Source organism: Ceratotherium simum, chromosome 8, assembly GCF_057802395.1.
Source record: "Ceratotherium simum simum isolate JZ-2026a chromosome 8, ASM5780239v1, whole genome shotgun sequence".
Lineage (NCBI taxonomy): Eukaryota > Metazoa > Chordata > Mammalia > Perissodactyla > Rhinocerotidae > Ceratotherium > Ceratotherium simum.
Window position 1 is genome coordinate 39,219,937 of NC_141907.1, and position 21,583 is coordinate 39,241,519.

The 21,583-nt window shown below is 37.5% G+C and overlaps 1 protein-coding gene across 1 annotated transcript; it reads right to left on the reverse strand.

Annotated features, from left to right (window-relative positions):
• Window positions 1-6,594: 6,594 nt before the first annotated feature.
• COMMD8 (COMM domain containing 8) lies at window positions 6,595-19,634 on the reverse strand. The gene is made up of 5 exons (XM_004419035.3): window positions 19,516-19,634; window positions 14,722-14,877; window positions 11,152-11,304; window positions 8,611-8,766; window positions 6,595-7,537 (listed from the first exon to the last, which is right to left on the reverse strand). Exons 1-5 carry the CDS (start codon window positions 19,579-19,581, stop codon window positions 7,517-7,519), a joined length of 552 nt encoding a protein of 183 aa, XP_004419092.2. The 5' UTR covers window positions 19,582-19,634; the 3' UTR covers window positions 6,595-7,516.
• Window positions 19,635-21,583: the final 1,949 nt, after the last annotated feature.

Genomic DNA, 21,583 nt, shown 5'->3' on the forward strand with positions numbered 1-21,583 from the left:
TTAAAAATGCCTACAAATAAAAAGCTTACTTTGTATAATGTTTAAAAACACACAAGATTTCAGGCATATCTTTTTATAATCCTTAAAAATGTTTAGAATTCTGAATCTATCATTTGAGAGCTTTTATTGTAAAATTTCATACAAAGCTAAATCCCTTTATTTGGAAGAAATTCTTTGCAACAATTATTCAACAATTAAAGAAAAAATACCAGCACTTTTCCAAGAGCTTACTTCTGTACCATTTTGATTTTTTTTAAATATTCTTTAAGATAACACGCCTTACAAACATTTGAACATATGGAACGTTTATATATTAGAAAAAAAAGTGAAGTCTCCTTGTATTTAAAAATGATGCCTAAAACTGACTTTAATAGCATCCATTTGTGAGGTGCATTATGTCAAATTTTTTAAAAATCTCCACTGTAAATATAAATATTAGAGTTGGCCTATTTGTCAGTCTTTCCTAATTTGAAGACCTCCAACTTCTGAACTCATTCTCTCCCTTCAGAAAGAATATGTTGACAATAAAATAATGAACAGACTAAAGGTGTGAAGCTCATTTATCCATTAACTGGTGGTTAGAATAGCTTTTCAATAAGAGTCTAGATTCCAGCCTAGGGACGACTTTAACCTCCATCCAGCAGAATACCTGGGAATCAGCACTTTATCAGCAGAGCCTTGGCCTGCAGAGCTAACAGGGATTTCTGAGACATCCTACACTGGCTACTATTTCAGAAGACTGTGTTATACAACAGGAGACGTAAATGGCCATCCAGTTTTATTTAAATTAGAAAAGGAACAAATATATAAGTAGCATGTTTAGGATTTGCTATAAGGATTATCGATAATAAGAAGCTAACGTAAGGTTAGCAGCCAACATCTTCCTAAATGTAGGAATCCAAGAGCAATGGGAAAAGACAACAGTAAAGATATCAAACACATCTTCTCAGCCTCAGAGAAAATTACAGTTTAGATGGGGTAGACCAACTGAATAAATGAGATTAGGGCAAACCAGCATATCCACGCATTCGCAATAACTATAAAGTGAGTATGAAAGTGCCCAGCTAGGACTGGATAAGAGAGGGTCAGAAACGTCACTCTGACAAGACTTTGTCATAGGCTGGCATGCAAGGGAGGTTCTCCTTCAGACACCTGGGAATTTGTGCACAAAGTGTATGTGTGTTGTCACTAGTATCAGCCAAGGATATGGAGAAATTGGAAAACTTGTGCACTGTTGGTGGGAATGTAAAATGGTATAGTCACTATGGAAAACAGTATGGAGGTTCCTCAAAAAATTAAAAATAGAACTGCCATATGATCCAACAATCCCACTTCCAGGTATTTATCCAAAAGAATTGAAAACGGGATCTTGAAGAGGTATTTGCACTCGTATGCAGCATTAGACCCAATGGCCAAGAGGTAGAAACAACTTAAATGTCCATTGACAGATTAATGGATAAAGAAAATGTGGTATATACATACAATGGAATATTCAGCCCTAAAAAAAGGGAAGGAAATCCGGTCACATGTGAAAACATGGATGAACCTTGAGGACATTATGGTTAACTGAAATTAGCTAGTCATAGAAGGACAAATACTGCACAATTCCACTTACATGAAGTATCTAAAGTAATCAAACTCATGAAGCAGAAAGCTAAATGGTGATTGCTGGGGGCTGGAGGAGGGGGAAATGGGGAGTTGTTGTTCAATGGGTAGAGTTTCAGTCACACAAAATGAAAAAGTTGTGGATATCTGCTACATGTACATGTCATATAATTGGGATCATACTGTATGTAGTCTTGTTGTACTCATGTACCAGTAATGACTTGTACAGTTGCTGCACTACTGTACAACAGTGTGCACAGAGGTAAGAATACTGTACCACACACTTAAAAATTTGTTAAGAGGGCAGATTTCATTACATGTTGTTTGCCACAAGTGGTAAAGCAATTTTGAAAAAGTTTGGCAGTTTCTTACAAAGTTAAACATAGTCGTGCAATATGATCCAGCAATCACACTCCTAGGTATTACTCAGTTAATTTGAAAACTTGTGTCCAAACAAAAACCTGCCTGTGAATGTTTACTGCAGCTTTATTCATAATTGCCAAAAATTGAAAACAACCAATTTCCTTTAATAGGTGAATGGATAAACAAACTGTGATACATCTATACAATGATATATTCAAAGATAATAAAGAAGTGAGTTATCAAGCCACAAAAAGACATGGAAGAACCCTAAATATATATTGCTAAGTGAAAGAAGCTATAACCATCATAGACCAATTCGTACTGGCCCTATTGTATCCTATTATATCAATAATGAAATATCAAAGTTGTCTTGCAGGGGCAGCGAGCACAAACTGCAAGTTATGTAGCGGCTGCATGCTCAGAAGATGGAAACCTTGTCCTCACATGACCTCAAGCCGCCTAGGAACCAAAAGTTCCCTAACTGCAGAGCTCAATGTGAAGAGAAAGTGGCACAGGGAACCTAAGAAGCAAGGGGGTCCCTTGATTTGTGGCACACCAGACTTAAAAGACTATTACACTCCCACCCTCCAATCGGGTTCCGCAGAGCTAATATCTTGTATAAACACTCCCACTCCCAACTCCTTAAAAGTCTGTCCCCGCTTCAGCCAGGGGAGACAGATTTGAGTCTTGCCTCCTTTCTCCTTGCTGGTCAGCCATGCAGTAAAGCTTTCTTCTCTCAAAAACCAGTGCTGTAGTATTGGCTTCTATGCACATTAGGCAGCGAACTCTGGTTCGGTAACAAATTCAGTCTGAAAAGACTATATACAGTATGATCCCAATTACATGACATTCTGGAAAAGGCAAAACTATCAAGACGTTAAGAAAGATCACTAGCTGTCTGGGGTTCAGAGGAAAGTGGAAAGGGATGAATAGGTAAAGCACGAGGGATCTTTAGGGTGTTAAACTATTCTGTACAGTGGATACATGACATTAGGCATTTGTCAAAACTCAGAAGTGATCAAACAGAGAGTGAACCTTAATGTATGCAAATTTAAAAATCATTTAGGAATCCCAGCAAGGAATACAGACTAGGCAAAAAATCTAACTGTATTACAAATGTACAAAACAACCTCACTGAGGGAGTAGAGGAAAAAGGTATTGACCTAACTTTGGAAATGAGTGGAGTCCATAAAACTAAAGACAAAAAGAACTGTAAATAAAGTTGTTTCTCACAGGGCTGCAGATTAACAATTTGGATACTGCTCTCTATATATATACTGGAATTTAACAATTTAAGTAAATGGATGGTGGATGGTGCGAGTCAGGTTTCTCACTGCTGGAATGTGAATTTACAGAGGAGGAAGGGTAACAGGCTAGAATGATCCATGTGGTAAGGGATTAGAGTTAGGGACATCAGCATGAACTTGTGCAAATGACTTTATAAAAAAAATATTTATAGATATGTATCTATAGTTTACAGGCATATATTTCTTTGTTCTGTCAGCCGAGAGGGCCTAAAAGAAACAACACTCCAGTAGCAATGAGCACACCCATCTTGGTTTCTAATACTTTTCTTCAACTAAAGGAACCAGAGCTTCTTGGAGAAATGGCTGATTATAGCATTGGGCAGAAAATGGACAAGTTGAACCTGGAACATCTTATACTACCAGAAAGTTAAGGAAATAAAAAATCAATCAACCCCATCCCCATTAATAACGTGTATGTCCAAGGGCCATAGGAGCCAACTGAAAGAGCTCCCAATGGCCAAAGCATAAAATATCCATGAGTCCATATTATATAAATAAATGATTAACTAAGTTAATAAATAGGAGAGTAGAGACAAATCTGCAGAATTCCAAATGATTTCCATAGATACTCTGACCTCAAAGAGGGGAAACACAACTTCCCATCCTTAAGTACGGGCTGCACATACTGACTTCTTTCCAAAGAGCACAGTATGGAAAAAGAATAAAGAGCAAATTCACAGTGAAGAAACTTGATCAACATTACCTCTGCCAGGTGATCAAGTTCAACGTGAAGTCATAAATCTTGTTAACAGTATGTACCCTTGATATGATGTAATATAAATGGCACTTTACCTCTGTGACCTTCCTCCCAGAAACCCATAACCCAATTTAAATATGAGAAAAACAATAAATTCCCATAGAAGGGCATCCTACAAAATATCTCACCCACACTCCTCAAAACTGTCCAGGTCATCAGGGGCCAGCTCGGTGGTGTAGTGGTTAAGTTTGCACGCTCCACTTGGCGGCCCAGGGTTCGCAGGTTCAGATCCCGGGCACGGACCAACACACCACTTGTCAAGCCATGCTGTGGCGGCATCCCACATAAAGTAGAGGAAGATGGGCATGGATGTTAGCCCAGGGCTGGTCTTCCTCAGCAAAAAGAGGAGGACTGGCATCAGATGTTAGCTCAGAGCTAATCTTCCACACACACACACACACAAAAAAAACTGTCAAGGTCATCAAAAACAAGGAAAGTGTGGGAAATCATCATAACAAGAGAAGCCGATGGAGACATGACAACTGAATATAATACGGTATCCAGGATGGAATCCTGGAACAGAAAAAGGACATTAGGTAGAAACTTAGGAAATCTAAATAAACTATAGGATTTAGTTAATAATAATGTATCAATATTACTTCATTAATTATAACAAATATACCATACTAATATAAGCTGTTATTAATAGGGGAAACTGGACGTAGGATATATGGGAACTCTCTGTACTATCTGCTCTGTAAATCTAAAACTGTTCTAAAAAAATAAAGTCTACTTAAAGAAAAAAAAAAAAAAAAGACAAGCCACAGATTGTAAGCAAATACTTGCAAGGCACGTATCTGAAAAACACTTCAATCCAGGCTATATAAAGAACTCCCAAAACTCAATAATAAGAAAACCACCCAATTAACAAATGGGCATCAAAGAAGACAGATGGCAAATAAACACATGAAAAGATGCTCAACATCATTAGTCATTAGGGAAATGAATATTATCAAAACTTCAATGAGATACCACTATACACCTATTAGAATAGCTGCAATTAAAAAGACTGACCATACCAAAAGTCGGCAGTGATGTGGAGGGAGAACTCTCATAGGCTGTGGTAGGAATGGAAAATGGAAAACTGAAAAATGGAAAAATTGCTTTGGAAAACAGTTTTGGCAGTTTCTTGAAAAGACAAACATAAACACACCATACGTTCCAGCCATTTCACTCTCAGGTATTTACTCAAAAGACAGCATATGTCCATACAAAGATGGATACAAGAATGTTCAGAGCACTCTGTGTCATAGCCAAAAATTTTAAACAACTAAAATATCCAACAACTGGTGAACAATAGTGGTAGAACTCTACAACAGAATACTTCTCAACAATAAAAACGAATGAACTATTATATTAATACATGTAACAACATGGATGAAACTCAAACTAATGCTGAAAGAAGCCAGATCACAAAAAAAAAAAAAGAGTATATATTGTATGATTCTATTTATATTAAACTCTCAAAAATGTGAAATAATCTATAGCGGCAGGAAGCAGATCAGTGGTTAGCTGGGAGGAAAGGGTGCAGGAGCAGGGATTACAAAGGAATATGAGGAAACTTTCAGGAATGATTGATATGTTCACCATCTTGATTGAGGTGATGCTTTCACAACTGTATATATGTCCAAACTTATCAGATTGCCCACTTTAAATATGTGCAGTTTATAGTATATAAATTAGCTGTCAATAATGGGGTTAAACATGCTAATAGAGTAGTAACATGTGCTGAGGGGGGAATAAGTAGAGCAAGATTTTTTGCTTCTCAAAGGAAGTATTGCACGGCTCGTTGAAATTCAGAAGGGATCTCTAGATCAGCATTATTATTTTTTTGTGTGTGTGTGAGGAAGATCAGCCCTGAGCTAACATCCATGCCAATCCTCCTCTTTTTGCTGAGGAAGACCGGCTCTGAGCTAACATCTATTGCCAATCATCCTCCTTTCCCCACCCCCCCAAAGCCCCAGTAGATAGTTGTACGTCATAGTTGCACCTCCTTCTAGTTGCTGTATGTGGGACGCAGCCTCAGCATGGCCAGAGAAGTGGTGCCTCGGTGCGCGCCCGGGATCCGAACCTGGGCCGCCAGTAGCGGAGCGCGTGCACTTAACCGCTAAGCCACGGGGCCAGCCCTAGGTCAGCATTATTTTAATGTGCTAGTTAGAAACTGTTACTGGTCCATAATGATAGAAGGAAGTTGCACAAGAAGGTAAATCAACTACCTCTCTAAGCACACAGTTTAGTTCAGCTGATTTTTTTTTTCATAACCAAAATAAGTCAATATATTGATTAACATTCCAGCACAAGCTCCTTATCTAATCACCCACCTATAACAAACAGTTCATAGATGGGCTTTAGTCTATGACACATTTTGAGTGGCACTATCTAGACCTCAGGTATATATTAACCTCTTTAAGCCTACCCTCATCTGTATGATAATAGTCATAATTACTCTGGACACCTCAAATAATAGTCTGATGCTCTAAAGAGCTATAAAGTTGCAAATAGCAGGTACCAATCAATTATGTATTATTGCATTATGTAGAAAGTCATCTGAAATAAAACATATAAAAATAAAATGACATTTTTTATTTGTTCAGAATGCTTGTTTTTAAAGTTAACTGAAATTAAAAGTGGTTTGTTTTCCAATGAAGTTGTTAACATCCAAAACTGTTAAATTCAACATTAAGGGTTTATAACAAAAATGGACCTATATATATTCTTAGCTGATATCCGAATAGCAATATATATACTATACAATGATATCCATTCTTTTTTCATCAGAGCATACTCTCCTGACCAGACATAGAAATGCAGAAGTAACAGTGTTATTTTCATTTTTTTCTGTGTACTAATACAAGATTTTAGTTTCTAGAATTTATAAATTCATAAACTCAAAATTTTTCTAATAAATTGTTATTTTTTCTTGTTCATGTCTGAAGAAGAGCTTCTTTCTGTAAGAAATTCTATATTTTATAATCTTTCCTTTGAAATACGAGAAAGATATGGAATCTCCTGAGTTACATATGCAGCTTATACAGTCTTTAAAAGCTATTTTTTAAAAATATTACAAATTAATCATATATAGCCATAATACATGTCCTTGCTATTCACATACTTCTTTAAGCAATATTTAAGTGTATTTGTGCTTTGTATGTTTACATTACTTTAGAGCCTATTTTTAGCTTTCAACAAAACTGTATATCTATAAAGATTTCTCAAATATTTAATAAAGGAGGCAAAACAGTCATTATAGAAATATAAACTCCTAGTATAGCTTTTTCATTTTTTATGCATTTCCTGCCAACAAGGGAATTTCCTGTTCTTTAGGGAAGTTGACAAATTTTTCTCTTTGTGATGTCAACACTGCTGCTTTCTCAGCTTGGTGTAGTAAGTCAGTATGTCGCAGGTTTTCTGAACACACAGTATCCACTCTGCCCTATCAGCTGCAGCAGTGGAATCCGACAGTGTTGGTATTCATTACTTCCAGTTACTTCAACTGCAGGACCACCTTAAAAGACAAAGGGGTGGGAAGGGAGGAATCAAGTTATACCAGAATGATGCCAATATCTGCTAAATGAGATGCTCTGACATGTCTGAAGAACTGACAACAAGCAAGTACAATGCACAGCAACTGATGGCACAGGCCTGCCAGGATCTATGGTTCAGAAGCATCCAACGTTTACAGCAGGCTCTACCACACACCCCTTCAGACATTTAGCCCCATCCAAGGTAAGCCAGGCTACCAGTCTGGTTACTGCGCACGTGGACCAGTCATCAAGGCACCAAAATGGCTGAGTAACTGCAGAGTACGGAGGAAAGCTGAAGTATACTGGGTTTAAAAAAGGCAGACCCGAGAAGACCGGTTAGTGGCAAGAGAGGCTGGTAAGAATAACTGACTTGAATCATTGACACTAGATCACTGGGGTCTAGCAATAATGAAAGGAATGTACATACACAAAGGTCATTATTTTTCTTTCTTTCTCACAGCAGCAGTTTCTACTGTTCTCATTAATTAAACACCAGGAATGGTTACTGTTCTTCAGCCATTCCCTTGTAAATGTGAAGTTCTCACTCATTCATTAATTCTATTTTGTCTCAACCTGATTTTGTCATAATAACTACAATCCATATTTTGTCTCCGGTACTTAGAGGATTATAAAAGTAATTTTATTCTATTTATCTAGTTAAACACATCTTTCCTCAAGATCACAATGATTCTTAATCATAAAAACTCTTCAGAATCAACTAATTTCACAGCCCCAAGGTAAAAATTTTATTTTTATCATTAATGAGCACTGGAGCAAAACAAATCTACTGGTTACAACAGCCCTACTATTCTTTCAAAAACAACTACTTGATAAGTTATGCTCAAAACTAAGTAATTAAAATTACAAGTCATAATAATTTAATACCTAAAAATAGAGATGCACAACATACCAGCAAGTATTTTCTGTGCTTGACATAAAATATCAGGAACAAAAGAAACATTAAAAGTGACTTATAAGTTTTTGTTACATTGCTCTAATGATATCAATCAAAACTTAAACATTTTAAACCATAGAACAAAATGAAAATAAATACCTTATTAGCTGCTTCCAAGGAATTTATTAGATTCTGCAGCTCTTCTTTACTCATTTCAACAGAATATGGTTTGACTTCACCATTTTCTTTTACATCTAGATGAAGGTTTAAAAGTGGCATTTGTAATGTAGCAATCTTGTCACTAGAAAGTGCAAGCTGTTTAAAATGAAGAAAACAGTAATTAATAAGTAATAAAAAAGACTATATTAAATTGCATCAGAGCTTACTAACAATACATTAAAAAAAAAGAGTACTCCTGTTTGCGGTCAAGTACAGGGAAAAGTGAAAGAAATAAAGAAATGAAACTCACAACAAACCAATAAATATTTGAAGAATAGGACGAGAAAGGAGAGTAAATAAAAGAGAGGAAGTAGGTTAGGGGAAAAAGACAGTCAGCATTCTGTGGTAGGAGCAGGAACCTAGAGCAGAGCTACGGCTGGGAAGTACTGAGTGGGTCCAGTGCAGCAAGAAACATAGAGAATTCTTAAATAAGTGTAAAGACACTAAGAGGATAAAAGTCTATGTACAAAGATAAAATTAAAACCACTGGTAAACTCTAAGAAATTAAGATGCTTAATCCACGATCAGCTAACTCTCTACTAAAGTATTAATAAATATGTAATCAAGATAGACCCATCTTCAACTAGACCCACTCAACAAAAACACTCAGCATATTTACATATTTCCCTCACTTTCTACGCCTGTCTAAAAGAGTACCCTAAAGGAAATGGAAGAACCAAATATTTATGACACTAAACACTTTTTGAAATAAGCATCATAGCTTCATTGTCAGATGGCAAAAGGAAAGTCAATTTTCCTGGAATCTGAGCCAGAAAACCCCACAATAACTGAATCTTTGGAGGGCTTCCACTTGCACAAATTTACTTGGGCAACGGTAAGGGGCTTCTTCCCAAACAACCAACCTCCGAGCATCTCCCTCATGGTACATATGCTATAGAATCAAATCCTCACATTTCTCTCTCCAAAAAAACAATACTCATAAATATCTGAGATTTGGAAGTATCACCTTCAGGTTGTCTACCTTACGGATAATTCTCCTTCTCAATATTTCCAATAAATGGTTTCTCAGCCTATGCTTGAATACCACCAATGATGAGGAGAGTGCTAACTCAAGAAGAGGTTAAAATAATTTTCAGATACTCATAGTTGTTAAAAAATTCTCCCCTAGGTTCAATTCAAACCCATCTTATTGCAAATCATATACTTTAGCCTTTGTCCTACCCCCTGAAGCCACAGAGCATATATCTAATCTTTCATCCACATGACTTTTAGTCCTTTAAAGATAATTGTCATATTTCTACTGCATTTTCTCTCTTCCAGGTACACAGTCTCAGGTGTTTCAAAGCAACTTCATGTACCATGATTTCAAGTTCCTGGTCATTCTTTTCTGGCTGGGCTCCAATTGTCTAAGAATGTTTTTAAGTTTGGCAGCCAGAATTACAGGGATTATTAAACTAACTAGATTAACAAAAAGATTTAATGGTTGAAAACAGAATATATTAGAAATACTACCCCTTGCTTGAAATAGCATTTCTACCAACAAAACATAAGACTGAATCATCGTACTGCTGACTCAACCTACACTTTGGTATACCAAAATAACTAAATATTTCTCATATATGCTACTATTAGCATATCTCTCATAGCTTTTATATTTATCATTGGCTTTATTTAAATGAAAAATCCTCTACTTAGGTTATCTCTGCTTAGGTTATTTTGCTTTATTTGGTCCACCACTGTAATCTGCTATAAAATAATTTTAAACCTTATATTATATTATATATTAAATATATATCTAGTTTTGTGTCACCCTCAGATTTGATAAGCATAATATTCATAAAAATGTTGAAGAAGATTGGGCCACGACCAGAATCACAGAGACCTCTTCCCTGGCTAACACAAATTCATCTTGTTTTGGTTATTTATCCAGTTATGACTCCATCTAACTGTATTATTTTTCTACATTTTCTCCACTTTATCCATGAAGACAATATGAGGCCCTTTATCCAGGGTCATGCTGAAATCAAGAAACACAATGTATTTTTTTTCTCCTCATTTAGGTCTAGGTACCCTACAGAGGATAGAAAGTTGGTCTGAAACTGTTCTTTATGTACCCTACTGATCATGACTCTCTTTTAAAAATGTTTTTTAAGTGCTGTTTTAATAACACATTATAGATTTACATTTACCATTCTTGGGAAGTCTAGAAAATTCTAGCCAAACATATATGTTAAATACATACATACATACTCCTCCACTATTTATGACATTTAATGACTTACAGTTCTAGTTTATTAAATTTATTATCATTGTTATGTTTTTAGAAATGGTTTGGATGTTTTTAGTGTACTGATGCCCAAATTAATGCAAAAAATGTAATTTTAATTATCTTTGATACTTTTTTGGGACACTGTATTCTCAAAACAACATTAATTTTAGATATATATTATAAAAAAGAAATATTTCTATTCAAAAAATGAAATAAAAAACATACACATTCATAAATAAATAGATTCTCACCTTTAACTGCCAATCAAAATCCTGTAGCTGTGCAGAAGAAATATCAACTATTTCTTGTAACAGAGCCTGCTTGATTTCATCTTTTCTACTTTTCAAGCATTTCATGATAGCTTCTTGATGAAATGAATTTAACTGATTCAATTGCTGAAATATCTATGAAAATAAAGATAAATGGTTAGAAAATAAGTGAAAGGGTCTTTCTATTTAAAATCTAAATACATAGTTTCACTCTCCTTTCACATACCCTTTAAAACGGTAGTAAATGAAAAAAAAATACTTCTGTAACTATGAAAAAAACAAAATGAGAACATATAACCAGCAAATAAGAAGTTTTAACAAATTTTTGCAAAACAGAAAGTAAAGGAAAAGGGCTGACTGATGATGCAGCATGCAAGTGAATACAGCTGGGGGACCATTAAAGCTGGCACAACTATGTTAATATATCAGACAATGTAGCCTTTAAGGCAAGAAGTATTACAAGAAATAGAGAAGGATGGCAACAAAATGACTCAACAGAAATATATAACAATCATAAATTTGTGTGCACCTAATAACATAGCTTCAAAATACATAAAGCAGCAAAACCTGGCAGAACTAAAAAGAGAAATGGGTAATCTACTTTCTTTTGTCGGAGGAAGATCAGTCCTGAGCTAACATCGTGCTAATCCTCCTCTTTTTGCTGAGGAAGACCAGCTCTGAGTTAACATCTATTGCCAATCCCCCTCCTTTTTTTGTTTTTCCTCAAAGCCCCAGTGGATAGTTGTATGTCATAGTTGCACATCCTTCTAGTTGCTGTATGTGGGACACGGCCTCAGCATGGCCGAAGAAGCGGTACGTCGGTGCACGCCCGGGATCCAAACCCAGGCCGCCAGTAGCAGAATGCGCGCACTTAACCGCTAAGCTACGGGGCCAGCCCTAAATCTAGTTTCATAATTAGAGATGTTAACAAACCTCTCAGTAAGTGACAGAGACCAAACAATCAGTAAAGACATAGAATTAAAAACCACTTTCTTTCTACTTAATCTAATCTATACACAGAACACTACACCCAACAATTGTAGAATACATATTATTTTCAAACGTATATGGAACATTCACTAAAATGAACCATATCCCAAGCCACGTAGCAAAGAACTGGATGATTTCAAAGAACTGGAATCACACTATTTGTATTTTTGAGCCTGTGTAATTAAATCATAACAGATAAAAAATTTTCAAAATATTTGAAAACTAAGCAACATGGTAACACAGTACTACATGAAGAAAGAAATAAAATCAATCTTGCATAAACTCTTCCAGAGAAAAGAAGAAAAAAAGTACTTCCTAATTCATTCCACGAGAACAGAATAAAACTTGACACTCTGACGAAGACATTATAGGAAAGAAAAATCATAGGCCAATATCACTCAAATATAGATAAAAAAATCCTAAACAAAACATTGGCAAGTCAAATCAAAAGACACATAAAAAAAGACAATACACCATGACCCAGTGGGATTCATTTTGGCAATGCACAGTTAATTTAACATTCAAATATCAATGCAAGGCAACACATTAACAAAATAAAGGTGAAAAATAATAAATTCAGGAAAAAAGCAATTGATAAAATTCAATACCCATTAATGATAAAAATTCTCAGCAAAGTAGGAATTGTAGGAAACTAATCTGATAATGGATATCTATAAAATCATACAGCTAACATACTAAATGATGAAATAGTGAACACATTCTCCCTAAGGTCATGAACAAGGCACTGCTTTTTTTTTTTCAACACTGTGCCGAAGGCATTAGCCAGTGCAATAAGGGGAAAAAAAGAAATTAAAGCTATTAAAATTGAAAAAGAAAACGACTGCATACAAAACATCCAAAAAAATTTATAATCTATTAGATATAGTAAATAAATTTAGAAAGATTGTTGGACACAAAGTATACAAAAATCAACTTTGTTTCTACATACTAGCAATAAACATTGGAGGACAAACATCAGAAACTTCAGTTACTTACAAATAAATCTAACAAAATATTTGTAAGACCTCTACACTGAAAGCTACAAAACATTAGACAGAAATTGAAGCTAATCTAAATGGAAGGTTATACCGTGTCCATAAATAAGACAATATTGTTCAGATGTCAATCTTCCCCAAAATGATCTAGAGACTCAGTGCAATCACCATGTTATGGACTTAACTGTGTCCCCTCAAAATTCATATGTTAAAACCCTAACCCCCAAGATGATATTTGGAAATGGGGCCTTTGAGAGGTAATTAGGTTTAAATGAAGTCATGAGGGTGGGGCCCTCATGACGGTACTAGTGCTCCTATAAAAGAGCATATTTTTCCAAATATGTGAACTTGACCCCTACTCCATACACAACTATTAATTCAAAATGCATCAGTGACATAAATGTGAAAGCTAAAACATCAAGATTCTACAAGAAAACATACAAAAACATCTTTATGACTTTGGCACAAATATTTCTTAAACAGGGCATTAACAGAAGTAACCATCAAAAGAAATACTGACAGACTGGACTTGATTAAAATTCAGAACTTCTGTTCACCAAAAGACACCATTAAGAGAGTAAAAAGGGGCAAGCGACATAATAGAAGACATATAAAATACATATATCTAACAACTCATATCCAGAATATCATCCAAATCAAAATGACAAACATATATAATTCCATTTTTTTAAAAAGTGGGCAACCTACACAAACATGCCTAAATGATTTTTGACAAAGGTACAAAAGCAATTCAATGGAAGAATACCACACGACCCCACAATTTCACTTCAAGATGTCTATCCCAGAAAAGCTGGCCCCTGTGGGGACAAGGAGACACATACAAAACATTTGTAGCAGGACCATTAGTAATAATGAAAGAGGCAATGACATAACTGTTCACCAGCAGGAGACAGACAAATAAGTCCTACTAATTCCTCTCATCAAATACTACAAGGGATTAAAATAGATGAAACAAATCTACATTTATCAACATTGATAAATCTAAAACACAATGTTGCATTAAAAAATTATAAATGGATATATGTTATCATTTACAAGTTACACATTTAAACAGCTCAAATAATTGTATATATTGCTTAAAGATGCAAATATTTATACAATATAGAATACAAAACACGCACGCCAACTTCACAAGCGGTGTTCTCTAGGGGGAGGGTGGCGTACCCAGATAGTATTTAGGTATATCTGTAATGCTCTATTTCTAAAACAATCACACAAACATGAGGTACATAAAGGAAAATGTTAACAACTGTTTAAGTATGGTAATAGGAACATAGGTGTTGGATATATAACTTTCAGTTTTCTTCTATATGATTAAAATGTTTCACAACTAAAAAAATACAAACAACCAAAAACAAAAACTACAGAAACCCAGAACTTCCACAACCAGATTTTCCACTTACTCACAATTAAGAGGTTTTGTTGTTATGTAATATACACTTACTAATGATGGCCCTGGTATTATACAGTGCCTAAAGACTAATTTAATAAAAAATCTGAACACTGATTACTTATTATAAGGTATAGAAATCTGGAATGAAGTTACCTCTTCATCGGATAAATTTTTACCAACTACGGCTTTGAAAAATTTGGTAATATCTTCTAGAACATGCCTCCATTCTGTTGAATCCCAAACACTGTGATAGTCCTGGTAGAGAGGATGAGTTCGACCACAAATGCCGTCAATTATTTTGTGAAGAAGCTAGAGAGAAAAAAGGAAATAAATGTAATTATATGTGAAATTATAAAATAGCTTTATGTTCCTTGTAGCAAACTAACGTTGTTGGGAGAAGTTCACGTTATCCGCAAGAGCAGATGAGATTGAAACGTTTAACTATTTTTAACATCATTCTATCAATTAAAGTTAGAGAGTCACAAAAAAGCCAGACTTTCTACAATTTTGTCCACCTTCAGAAGCTAAAATAATTTTATAGATACACCGTTGCTTCTCCAATGCCCCTGAAAGGAAGGTGGTGAGTATAAAAGTTATACTTTGGGATTCCTTAGATATCATATTTATACCAATAATCAAAAAAAAGGTACAACTCTTAAAGTCTTTTACTGTAAATCTACAACCTTCATCTTCCCTTGCCTCCATTTTCCACTATATTCATACTTCTTTTGGTCCACTCCAAGAAAGCCCTCAGTACCTTTCTTTTCCTTTTTTACATTCCTTTTTCTCTATCTTACCTTAATATCAGCAATGGAAATCCTAACACATATAAAACTGAACATGGATTAAGACTGGATTTTGGAATGAAACTAACTAGTTTGAATCCTAGTTCTACTACTTAACTAGTTTTACCAAGTTAAATGTTCTGTGCCTCTGTTTCCTCATGTATAAAATGAGGATATCATTTACCCCTATAATGTTACTGTAAGGATTAAATAAGAGTACATGCAAATCTCTCTGCACATTTCTGGCATGTACAAAGCACTTACACATTGCTAGCCACTGTTATCATTCTTATTATTATTGTTATCACTATTACTACTACTACAAGCACTATGTTCCCTGCCTTTAACATATATTAACTGAGTACCTACTATGCCAGCATTATTCTAGGCAAATGATTAATGTGGTTTTCTTTCTCAGGGGATATATGTGTCTTGTAAGAGTATTTGAACCCAGATAACTTGAAAATGCATTTACACAGCAAGTTGTCTAACTCTTTTCCCCTGGATCATGTTCTACTCCATTTTTAGCAATAACTCCTTCTCTATAATACCACCCATATCAGAACAGAGAGGAGCAACTGGTGACTCCACTTCCAAACCACGGCTAATGCACTATATGAAGAGAATTTTTATTTACCATAAATCAACCAACATTCTCAATTTGAAATTCATTCAAAATTCTCTACGTATATTCCACCTTTTCCCAAAGTGTCCCCAGGCTAAAGCAAAACCCAGAACTCAAACAGAAAAATAAAAGTGCTATCTTTTTGGAATATAAATGTTTTTTATTCATTCACAAATATGTAATGAGCACTTCATTCCAGTTATTAAACAAGTTAATGGAAATACAAAGAAAAAAATCACTGTAATAGCTACCATTTATGGACCCCTAACTGGGTACCAAACACTGTGCTGATCCTCTCACTACAACCCTATGAAGTATTGTTATCCCCATTTTACAGATGAGGAAACTAATAAATAAGGTCTTACCATATCAGAGTCTTAGTCCATTAGCAAAAGGCAAACATAATCAATAAATGCAATAAGAATGATAGGAGCCATAATACAGTTTACAGAAGGTACAAAGGAGCAGAGACAGGAAGCAGGGGAAAGACTGTCTTAAAAGGATAAGTAGTTGGCCAGTCAAACAGGAGAGAAGGGCATTCCCAGTCACAAGCAAGTGCATATGCAAAGGATGAGTGTGAAATCACATGGCACCATTTGGGGGATGACAGGATTCAAGGTGCGCGAGGTGGGTAGAGACCAAATCATAAAGGCCCTTGTGTACAACGCAAAAGAGCCTAGACTTTAATCTGTGTTCAACAGGGAAGCAACCTATTCACGTATCTGCATTATTTTTCCATAAATCTGCCAACAGGCTGGGAGATATAAGGAGAGAAAAGGGAAAGAGATGGTGAGCTCAAATGCCCCTGTCTTTGGTTTACCAGCAAGAGATTATAGGGGCCCCAACTGTTGAGGACACCCAAAATGAGGCAGTAGAGAAGTACAAGATATGAAAAGAAGGAGGGAGGATGATAATCGGAATGTCAGGCTGAGGACTGGGTAAGTGGTGGTGCCACAAACCGAAAATGAGGCTACAGCCACACAAGGAATAACGCATGGGAAAAGACAAGGAGCTCAGCCAAGGACATACTGAATTTGAGGTACCTGTGGTATATCTAAGCAGAAGTCGGACACCCAGGGAAGATATTTTTGGCCAGATCCAGAGATTTAGGAGTCATCGACATACACAGTAGTAAAGGTTATGGACCTTACCTAAGTACTAGGTAGACTGAAGTCCCCTACACTTTGTAAAGGGAAGAAAGGAAAAAGGCAGGCCAAAATCAGGGACTTAAAAAGCTACCTACAACATACCCCTCAATACCATTACGTAGGCTAAGCCGCCACCCCCACCCTTCAGCCATTGTAAATTGAACAGAATTGGGACTCTCAACCAGGAAAAATCACTACAATTTAAACAGTAGATATTTACTTGGGCAATTAGAATTGTAATTCGGGAGACACAGATTCAGGTGGAAACTCAAAACATGCCCCGCTAGGGAGTAAAAGTCTGGGGCTTTTAAAGACAAAGAAAGCAGGTTGTATTACAAAGAAACTTAATTGGAGCTGGAGGCAGAGAGCTAGTCTTGGCTAAACATTGATTGACTATTGATTCTATCTTCAGAAAGTCCACCATCCTCAGTCTTTGTGATCAGGATGTCCATTCCTCTGCTGACTTCTCAAACAATTGCTCATAAAACAACTGTCATTTTGGCCCAGCCCAAAGGTTTGGCCCAGCTCAAGGTCCAGGACAGCCAAGCAGTTTCTCTGGAAAGGCAGCTCTGACTCTATCTAAAATGGCTCCCCTATAGCCAATTTTGATAGGACTTATTTAAAGCTGCCTTTCATTGATACTGAAGGCCAACCCACCAAAGCTTAGGATCCAGATAACTGCCCCAGTGATAAAGCTGAGTTAAGTGTGCACTGATTCCTTCCCTTAACAAACACTGATTAAGAACCCACCTTGAGCCAGACACAACTCTCCAGAACTGGGGATACAAAACAAAGTATCTACCCTGAAGGAGTTCAGAATCAGAGAAAGAGAAAGGAGGCAAGTCAACCAGTTAAAGAAGTTGTGTTCAAGGAAGACTTAAGGAGGCCTGAATTGTTGCGGGAGAGAGGAGGGAGAAGTAAACATGTTAACATATTAATTACAATACAAAGTGTTAGTAATCTGAAGTCAGAAGGCACACAGAACCACAGCTCGCAGAGCTAATTCTGAAGCTCAATTTTGCCTGTACTATGTATTGCTTTCTTTTAGAGGTTGGCAAATTTCCTTCAGGTCTAATACTTAGGGCACTAAGATTTTTTGCTTGAAAGTTCAAGGGAGAAAAAAACACTTCTCAGATTTTCCTCTTATAGCAACCACTGTGTTTTCTTCCTTTCACAGTTCATAGCTAAGATACTATTATATGCACTTAGTGTCTCCACAACTTATCTTTCATACTTACTAAAATTTTGCTGCCAAAAACAATACTCAATGCCTTTGGTATTACGGCCGAACACACCAGCGTGACACATTAAAGACTCCAGCCACCTGATGCCTGCTCAACTGTTTAGTTTTAGTCTCCCTGCTCTGCTGCTCACTCTGCATTTCAGCCTCTAAGAATTACAGCAGGTCCTCAGAGCCCCCGAGGACCGGCTTTCTCTCAGCCCTTGTAGCTGCTATTCCTCGGCCTGAAACACTCTCTCCTCTAGAGCCTGTCTGGTTCCTACTCAGCCTTCAGGACTCAACCTAAAAATCTAGATGTTCCTGCTCTGAAATGCCTTCCCTTGCCCCTTCAAGTCTGGGTTGCTATCTATCCCACAAGCTCATTACTCGATAACTCAGTTTGGTTTCCTTATTAGATAGCAAGCCCCACTTGGGCAGAGGCTGTGTCTCATTCACCACTGGACCTTATCCCATCAGGGCACTCAGCACACGGGAGACTCCAACGAAAAGCTGGCTGAATGAATGAATGAGGCTGCTTTTTCCACATCCTCATAAGCCACGTTCCTTCTTAGACTCGAGGTGCCAACCTCTTGAGGAAAAGGCCTCCTTGGACCACCCTACTTAAAGTAAGTTGCCCAGTTATTGGTAGCACTTACCAATTTTTTCTCTGTCGCCCTCAAGGGGGCAGGGTACGCTTCTCTAGATCACCACGGTGTCCCCAGCACCTAGGACTGTGCCTGGCGCATAGAGAGCATTAGGCAGGTAAGTGTTGAATGAATGAATGAAATGTAAATGAGAGGCTGCAAACCACTCACTCCACCTTGTAAGTTTTCAAAGTCTACGTGGCGACTCCGCCCCCCAGCCCAGGGTCACTGTGTCCCGGGCCGCGCGTGGGCCGAGTGCAGGAGCGGCCGGGCGCGTATCCGTGCGCAAGGCCCTTCGAAGGACAACTCCAAGCCGGGGCGCGGAGGTGGCGCCCCAAGCCTGGGGCTCCTCAGCTCTCCCGGGGAAGCAGGGGGCCGGCCACCCGAAATCACGCCCCTTCCCCCTCCATTCCCTATGCAGCCCGAGAGAGCCCAGTGACGGCGCCTCGGTTCGACCTGGCCGGACCCCCACGCCAGGCAGTCCCGGAGCCCCGGCCTCGCGCGGCCGCCCCTGCCCCCTCCTCACCTGCGGGCCCAGCTCGGCTGGAAGCTTCTGCAGCCGCCACAACGGCGTCCCCTCTTCCGGCTCCATCCCTGTGCGAAGCGGAGCCGGGGTCACATGACAAGGCCCGGTCACTCCTCCTTGGAGACGGCTCGCCCACGTGACTCTCGCCTGTGGGGGCGGGGGCAGGGCGCGGAGAGGCAGGGGCCCTTGTGCGCGTGCGTAGAGACGCTGCCAACGCTTTTCCTGTAATTAAGGAAAAGCCCTCTCCTGCCTGGTGCGACATTGTGTAAACACTCATGTTATTATATTGAAGGCAGATTTGCAAATCTCTCAAAGCATCTTGCAAAATTTTTCAGAGTTCTATTGTGCTTTCTCTGCGCTCTTTAGAAAGCCGTCTAATAAGGATAAGGATATTTTAGGGTGCGCTCAGGGCCATTGTCTCGGAGGTTTGGCATGTCTCATACTAAAGTATCCTGATTTGGAAGGTAAATTAAGGGTTTGCCGTGCGCGAGATTCTTTATATAGATTATCCTAAAAAGAATGTACTATTTTCATCCCCGTTTTCCAAATAACAAATAAGATCAGAGAAGTCATTAGGGGTGTCAGATTTAGCAAGTAAAAATATGGGATGCCCAGTTACATATGAAATTTTAGATAAACAACGAATAATATTTTATGTGTGCCCTAAATGTTGCATAGGACATACTTATACTAAAAAAATCGTTGTTTATCTGAAATTCAAATTTAGCCCGACGTCCTGTATATTATCTGTTAACCGTAAAAGTCACTTACCCGAGCTAAGAAGCACAGCCTGGAGTTAAAATCGTTCAGACTCTAGAGCCGCACTCAACGTTGGACTAAACCTAAAACCAAAGCAGCCTTTCTGTGATTTCTGTCGTTATTACAGCTGTTCCGTACTCAAGTGCTGGAGAATTCAGTGGTGGTAAGACAGTCCCTGCCATCCAGAAGTGCACAATTCCTAGGAGACAGAAACAAGAATTACAATCTAATATAAATTTAATAATAAAGTGGTGCAGAGTGATGAAGCATCCCACAGAGGAGAAAGTAATTATTTTAGTCTGTTGGCTATGCAGAGTAAAACTACTCGTTAGTGACATCCTTCAAGATTTAACACAAATGTCCTTTCTCTACTCTGTGCCCCACCTCTTGGAATTGAAAGCAATTTCTTCCTCTCTGAATATTCATGGCTGTCCTTCACTTAAAGTATTTACCACTTTCTAGTTCTTAGTATAGATAGATATATACAACTCTAGTCCCAACTGAAACATAATTGCATTAAGACACTGTATCTTTGCGCCTAGGAGCTCCCTAAGTAATAGTCGTTAATAAGAGAGAAGGAATCTGGAAAACTACTATCTAATCTATGTCTGTTAGTAAGTTTACTGGGGATAGAGTCTGTTTTCTAAGAAAGAACTAAATTGTATGTATTGTAATAGAGTAAAAATATTTATCAAGCATCTACTATATGCCAAATGAATTATATATTTTATCTTATTAAGCCTCGCTACAGCCTTCTGTGGTGGGCATCATCCCAACTTTCAAGATGAGGAAACAAGCTTGGTGAAGTAATATCGACCTTGTCCAAGGTCACATAGGTAGTAGTTGCAAAGTCACTGATCGGAGTCTGGAATTGGTGGTCTGTCTGTGTGCTTCACTGGCCCCCATGAGGACAGAAAAGCATTCTGAGGTGATATGACTTACCTAAGGCTGTATAACAGATTACTAAACAAGACAAAAAGTCACGTAGAGCAGGGCCCAAGATTTAGTCAGAGGACGCAGAATTGGTTCCTAATTTCTCTTTCAAGCAACACTGGGTACCAAGAAGAATTCGTCTTTCCTTTGTAATCTGGTTGTGACAAAATTTGTATTTGTATTTGTTTAACCTGTAACAAAGAGAGCTTCTAAAATAGTTCACAAATTGAGAGAGAGAAAGAGTGACAGAGCACTTAATATTTGCCCTTTGATTAGGAAGATGTTCTTAGTGTACAATCCAAGAGGTCTTCAAAACATAGTTCCGCCTCTTCCAGCCAGTCCCGTTTTTACTAGGTGTGTTCTAGTCCCCATCTTC